The 7,362-nt window shown below is 43.8% G+C and overlaps 1 protein-coding gene across 2 annotated transcripts; it reads left to right on the top strand.

Moving 5' to 3' along the window:
• Positions 1-4,423: 4,423 nt before the first annotated feature.
• Positions 4,424-5,891, top strand: LOC109376963 (four and a half LIM domains protein 1-like). Of its 2 annotated transcripts, XM_019633144.1 has the most exons (2): positions 4,424-5,025; positions 5,213-5,297. In XM_019633144.1, exons 1-2 carry the CDS (start codon positions 4,526-4,528, stop codon positions 5,295-5,297), a joined length of 585 nt encoding a protein of 194 aa, XP_019488689.1. In that variant the 5' UTR covers positions 4,424-4,525. The 2 variants fall into 2 exon arrangements, with proteins under 2 accessions (XP_019488689.1, XP_019488688.1); XM_019633143.1 differs by having other exon boundaries at positions 4,424-5,891.
• The last annotated feature ends 1,471 nt before the right edge of the window (positions 5,892-7,362 follow it).

Here is a 7,362-nt window from a genome sequence, read left to right on the forward strand (position 1 = left end):
AATATATCTATATATCATTGGCATAGAAAGTGTATAGAATAAAAAAGACGAGGTAGGAAATGAATGTTAGCTAAACCTGGCAGGTGATGAAAAGCTATATTGCTATTAAGCTTTGTTGGAAAGGTTAGCGTCGCGAATTCTGAGGGTGAGTCATTGTTACTATCAGTGGAAATGGGACACAGCCATCCCAGCAGTCTCTCATTTCTAATGGCGTTTTCGTGCCTTCCGAAGCGTTCAGAAACGCACCTTCATGTTTACCGGAAGGGCCGGGCTTTCCTGCCAAACACGTCCTGGTGGATGCCCAGGTAGTTCTCTCACGGTGCCGACCACGCCAGCGGGAACCTGGGCGTCAGCTACCGATGGAAACAGCCAGAGGTGCCATTGGCTGGAACACTCAAATGTTTGCTATGCTAATTATACGCTTTGAAGCATTTCTGGTGTCTTTGAAATGAGAGATGTTTTGAAATGAATGAAATTATACATGAAACCAGTTTGCTCCCTGCAGACTCCTAGAACTTGGGATTTGATATCCTCCTTGGAGATTATTTCACTCACCTGAATATTTTATCGATGAGGAAACTGAGGCCCAGAAAGGTTACGGCAACTGGCTGTGATATTGTGGGGGACAGACAGGATTTACACCCAGACAGACCTGAAACGGAATTTCAATTCTTGTCACCTGTGTGACCTCAGGCGCGTGGTTCCACTTCTCTGGGCTTTGGCGTCCTGCTCTCTGATTGGAAGGATGGTTTTCTACATGGGCCTGAGTTAATTAGATGGGTGATTGCTGTGTATATCAGAAGTTCATTCCTTTCTGGTGCTGAATTGTATTCTAGTGGATGTGCTACTATGTAACCACAGTTTGTTTATCCATCCAGCTGTTCATGAACATTTGGGTAATTTCCAGCGTCTGGTCATTACAAACAAGGCCGCCATGAAAGTTTATGCAAGCCTTTGTAAGTGCGTATATTTCTTTTTCTCTTGTACAAATACCTAGAAGTTGAGTGATTGGATCGTATTTTAGGAGTTTCTTGTTTATGAAACTGCAAAGCTCGTTTCCAAGGTGATGGTACGGTTTGCACTCCCATCAGGAATGGCGGAGGGATCCAGGTGCTCGTATCCTCTGCCGCGTTTCACATAATCAGTTTTTTTCTTTTTCAATTACAGTTGACATTCAATATTATATTAGTTTCAGGTGTACAGCATTAATATGACCTATGGAGTGATCCCCCTGATAAGTCTAGTCTTTTAAATTTTGATGTTCTACTAAGTGTGTAGCGGTATCTCATTTTGGTCTTAAGTTGCATTTCCCTGATGACTAATGATTTTGAGCATCTTTTCATGTGCTTATTGGTCATTCTTGTATCTTCTATGGTGGACTATTCATTCAAATCGTTTGCCCATTAAAAAAAATTGGGTTGTTTCCGTATTACAAAAATTTAAGAGTTCTTTATTCTGAATGCAAGTATATTACCAGATCTATGATTTGCAATTATTGCCCCCCTGTCTGTGCCTTTATTTTGTTTTCTTAACAGTGTCTTTCAGAGGACAGAAGTTTTTAATTTTGATGAAATCCAATTTAGTAGTTGATTCTTTTGTGGGTCACGCTTTGTGTGTCATATCTAAGAAATCTTTGCCTAACCAAAGGTTACAAAGGTTTTCTTATATGTTTTCTTCTAGAAGCTTTGCTTTAGGTTTTATATTAAAGCCACTGATCTATTTAGAGTTATCTCTTGTGTATGATTCAAGGTATGAATCAAAATTTATTTTTTTCATATGGATATTGCATTATTTATATAACATTCTTTTCCCACCAAATTAACTTTTAACCTTTGTCAAAACTCAGCTGGCCATAAGCACGAGGATTTATCGGGTCATCGGAAAAGTCCTGACGTATTTTTTTTTTTATGTTTTTCATTGCAAAAATGCATCATGACTTTTCCAACATGCTCCCTGTTCAGTTCCATCAATCTGCGTGTTTGTATGCCGGTGGCACACTGCCCTGACTGTGGATTTATAATACTTACTGGCAGCAGGAAGTGCTTACCCTTCAGCTTTGTCCTGCCGTGGCCAAGTTGTCCGGGCTGTTCTGGGTTCCTCGTGTTCAAAGTGAGGGGACTTGGCCTTGTCTCCATATCCTTTGATCTTTGGTTCAGTGCTAACTTCCCTTTGCCACACAGGACATGGAGCTCAGTTACAAAAAAAAAAAAAACACAAAACAAAGAAAGAAAGAAAAGAGAAAAATGCAGTTCTTTTGGTCTTGCATATGAAAAAAAATTCTAAAGAAAGAATAACCTGGGGAATAGTAAGCAATAAAAATTAAAAATGGGTAGACAGTTTTCTTTAATAGAATGTTTATTTTAATTTGCATGAACATGATTTCTAAGTGAAAGCCATTAGCTTTTCTGCCACTTTGCCTTTAATCAATCTCATCGTTTTTTTATCAGTTTGATTTCTTCATTTATCAGTTTCACCCCAGCTGATCATTCATTTTCAATGGCTGATGAGTCCTTTCTCAAGACTCACACTTAAAAGGGCTCAGCATTTGTCTAACAAGACATGCCCACTGCCTGTTGGCAACAGAGGGCAACCACCAGTTCTGATGGCCTCTGGGGGCAAAGTTTGTCCCTGTTCACCTGCTTTATAAGGTATTCTCTATGATCCCGTGGCCATGAGGACAGACTGCCAATGATAGATGCCGTTAAGTCCTGATTTATAGAATGTTACATGATGAAATGCTGGATAATAGAAATATTGTTTTATTTCCTGTGGCTTCACTTTGAATGATTATGAATAGTGTTTGTCTAGTATTCATTTTTGCAATGTGTTTCATAATGAAAGCAATAAAATATTTTTGCATTATAATAATAGCAATCACTTCAATACTGCTTACCACAGGTGAGGCACTGTTTTAAGTACCTGTTTCCATATCTATATCTATATCTATCTATCTCTATATATACATGTGTGTGTGTGTGTGTATAAATGCTACCCATAACCCACTATCTGTTAGGAGTGTAATATATATTTATTTTTTCACATGATAGGAATATATATGCATAATTCTTCCATACTCTGGTCGAGTCCCCTTCGTGGTGATGGTTATCAGATCTTTCCAACAAACAATTTCAAAATTGCGAGTGATGGTGATTATTGTCATATGATAGGTCGCCAAGAAGAGTGACAGATATTGTAGGGCTTTCTTTTTTTCTCCCTCTTTTTTTTTGCCTAGTTTCCCTTCTCTTTTACAGGAGTCCTGCCAAGGACCGGCCGAGTGGCTGGGTTGGTTAAGAGCTTGCTCAAGAGTTTGAGCTCTGAGCAACAGCAGTTCGAGTCTGGCCCAAGCTGAGCTGCTATTAAGCTGCCAACAGGTGGCAGGATGGCTCAGCTAAAAAAAAAAAAGGGAGTCCTGCCAATGTCATAGGGTGCTACATTTTGAAAAGAATGTGCTACCTGTGAGGGTTTTTGCGGAAAGCATAGATGATAATAATATAACCTCCCTCCAGGATGTAAGTTCCCTGGTGACAAGACATTGGGCACTCTCATGGTCACTGTATGTTTAGCCCCTTGAGAAATCTTCACACACTGCAGGTGCTCAGTATTATCACTGAATAAAACATTTAAGTCAGGTAAAGTGACCAGTAAAATACTTATGTGTTTGGGACCATATTGGCCATACCCCCACTGAAAAGAAAAAAAGAAAAGATTCTTCAGCGTTCAGCTCCCCTGAGGCGTGACCATTTTGAACATTGTTTGGGGAGCTCTCCATAGCTTTCGTAAGGCCCTCCGTAAGGGAGTCTCTGATATGCCCAAGAGGGTAAACATCACAATCTCACGTTGAGACAGTTGTAGTTTTATTTCAAATAAGAATTTGAGAGTCTAAAATACGTGAGCTAGCTGTAAGGACTATTGTGAAATTCTCTAACACAACATGTGTCATCTTGGCACAAAAGTTGACGAAAGCCCAAAAGGAAAGGTGGTCGCTGCCGCCTGCAGCAGCAATGGTCTAAGGCTGGGAGCACGGTGCTGGGATCTGGCGCCCCCGTTCCTCCAGGGCACCTCAGGACCCCAGGCTGCCCTCCCAGCCACCGCCACCTCAGCCCCAATGCCCAGCATACTGTCACCCCCACCGTCCCCAACAAATACCCACCTCCTCACCCTTCTGTGCCTGCCCTGGGCCCTCTGACACCTCCCCCCATGCCAGGGAGCGTCCCTGTATCCTCTGCCTTTGGGACACTACGGAACCAAGCCGTCACCCAAGGATACCCTCCCCCTTGTATGATGCAACTTCTGTGACATATGGTTTAGGTGAGACTCCCCCTTTAAAAGCTGTAGTTACCGCCACCGCCACCGCCGCCGCCGCCGCCGCCGCCGCCTCCGCCGGTCTCGGTGTCGGGGCAGCTGCGCGGCCGAGCACCCCCAGGCAGCACCTCAGAAGTTGTTGACAACTGTATCCAGCCCTTGCCGAATACATCCGTTCTCCACACATCCGTTGTGAGGCCCCTCCAGGTACAAGGTGGGTACCATGGCTGAGGAGTTTGGCTGCCACTACTGTAGGGACCCCCTGCAGGGGAAGAAGTACGTGGAGAAGGACGGTCACTCCTGCTGCCTGAAGTGCTTTGACACGTTCTGCGCCAACACCTGTGTGGAATGCCGCAAGCCCATCAGCGCGGACTCCAAGGAGGTGCACTACAAGAACCGCTACTGGCACGAAGCCTGCTTTCGCTGTTCCCAGTGCCTTCACCCCTTGGCCAGTGAGACCTTTGTGGCCAAGGACAACAAGATCCTGTGCAACACGTGCGCCCCGCGGGAGGACTCCCTCGAGTGCAAGGGCTGCTTCAAGCCGTTCGTGGCAGGAGATCAGAACGTGGAGTACAAGGGGATCGTCTGGCACAAAGACTGCTTCACCTGCAGCAACTGCAAGCAAGTCATCGGGACTGGAAGCTTCTTCCCTAAAGGGGAGGACTTCTACTGCACGACGTGCCACGAGGCCAAATTTGCCAAGCATTGCGTGAAGTGCAACAAGGCCATCACATCTGGAGGAATCACTTACCAGGATCAGCCCTGGCATGCCGAGTGCTTCGTGTGTGTCACCTGCTCTAAGAAGCTGGCTGGGCAGCGTTTCACCGCTGTGGAGGACCAGTATTACTGCGTGGATTGCTACAAGAACTTTGTGGCCAAGAAGTGTGCTGGATGCAAGAACCCCATCACTGGGTTTGGTAAAGGCTCCAGTGTGGTGGCCTATGAAGGGCAATCCTGGCACGACTACTGCTTCCACTGCAAAAAATGCTCCGTGAACCTGGCCAACAAGCGCTTTGTTTTCCATCAGGAGCAAGTGTATTGTCCCGACTGTGCCAAAAAGCTGTGAAGTGACAGGGGCTCCTGTCCTGTAAAGTGGAATTGAGTCTTGTTCTTTGTGTCCTCGCCCTCTGCCCTGCACCAACTATAGGGAAAGAGTGGCCTTTCGCCTCTTCCAAGTTGCTCTTCTCTCTCTCCTCCCATTGTACAGTATTACTCAAATAAGGGCCCACAGTGATCACATTAGGATTTAGCAAAAAGCAACTCTGCGGCAAAATTCATTTCGTGATGGCTTCCGTTAAAAAAAAAACAAAACACTTAGATTGACTCTTCTGCATGTTTATCATAGAGCAGAAAAGTGCTAACCATTTAGCTGCTTAGCGATGTAAGCAAAAAGCCTAAGAGATAAAGCCCCTACTGAAGTGCCCTTTGTGGCTCAGCTGGGACCCACCGTGTCGTCACGTGACACACACGAGTTGTAGCAGCTGCTCCAACTCACTGCTCACCCTGTCCTGTGAGCAGAAACAGAGCTTACCGAAATGCATGGTTTAACTTTCTCATCAAAACCTTCCTTCTGTTCTTTTTGTGCTTTTGAACGAGTAAAACGAATTTCCAGAACAATAACTTTTGAACTTAGCTGTGATTCTAAACTGACCTTTCCCCTGTACTAATGTTTGAGTTCCCCGTGTGGCGTGTTTTCTAAACGCTCCTACTATCAAACATGGAACATGCAGGTGATTTGGAAAGTAGGCAGATCTGAGAAAACGAGCCTGTTTCAGAGGAACATCCTCACAGCCGATACTTCTGGAAGCTTAACAAAACTAACCCAGCTGTCCTTTCTCTCTTTTTTAAATAATAATAGTTTTGTTTTAATTAATAGCAACATAGTTTATGGGTTTGGAGACTTGCATGAAAACATTTTAGCCCTCTCAAATGTTCCTGCAGTTTTGAAATCATCCTACAGAAGTAATCATAAAACTCTAGAGGGGTAGCTGAGCAGGCACCAGGACTGTCATTGACACGGATGTGACATTTCCAAACAGTGACAGGTTGAATTCCTTGTAACATAGTAGCTGTCTGCTCTTTGTCCGTGTGTTAAAGAGGCCCACCACATCCCTTCTCTTGTGATTCTTAGGACTGTTCCTCAAGAGCTTAGCTGGATCTCCAGGGGAGTGGGGAGGCCACCATCCTCACAGGCAGAACTGGATTTCCATGTAGTGCTTAGCTGAGATGCAGGATCACCTACTTACTGTATTCTATCTACATTGTTATATTACATAGTAGAATGAGACGATATCAAAAGTGAACATGTAATGACAATACATATTAACATTCTCGTAGCCGTGGTTAGAGAAGCCGATGCCTCATTTCTACATTTTGTCATTAGCTATTATCATCTGATGTTTCGGTGTATCCTTACAGAAATAAAGCAGCATATAAATTTTTTTAAAAATTAAAAAAAAAAGCTGTAGTTAAACCATACATCATATAAGCCAGGCGCCTGGCCACAGCTCCCTGTGTGCTTTCTCTATTCTCCGTGTAATCATTTGCAATTACTTAGTCGTTTGTTAGTGTATTTGATGTCATCTCTCAGGAGGCAGGAACAATGTCATCTTGGTCACAATTGAATTCTCGGTGCTTATCACCGTGTCTGCAGGCACATCGTCGGGCGCAGTAAATTATCAGTTGGATTACTTAACACAAAGAAATATAAGATAGAATCTGGCCCTTAGCATTTATGCTGCTATAATTCTTAACTTATTTTATGACTGTATAATTTTGTTTATGTTCTCACGCACTTTTAAAAGCATTAACATATTTTAAAACTTAAATATCGGCATGAAATTTACAGGTAATCATACATTTGTAATGTAGTGCAGATTTAATGCGAGATAAGAAACGCAGCTATTGTTTGGGTTTCAGGAATGGGAAGACGTGAATAGATGTTGGGCCTGGAGCCAGGGTGTCCGGCGGGCTGGCAGGACTGTGACGGGTCTGCAATGTGAGGAGGGCGTCATGCCTGTCCCTCCCCTTGGAGGAAGCCGAACAGAAAAGGGGTCTTAC

This window comes from Hipposideros armiger, unplaced genomic scaffold (genome assembly GCF_001890085.2).
Source record: "Hipposideros armiger isolate ML-2016 unplaced genomic scaffold, ASM189008v1 scaffold_1241, whole genome shotgun sequence".
NCBI classification, from domain to species: domain Eukaryota; kingdom Metazoa; phylum Chordata; class Mammalia; order Chiroptera; family Hipposideridae; genus Hipposideros; species Hipposideros armiger.

What these genes read in the sequence shown, in the direction of transcription:
- LOC109376963 (XM_019633143.1), top strand. Translation starts at nt 4,526, where the DNA reads ATGGCTGAGGAGTTTGGCTGCCACTACTGTAGGGACCCCCTGCAGGGG.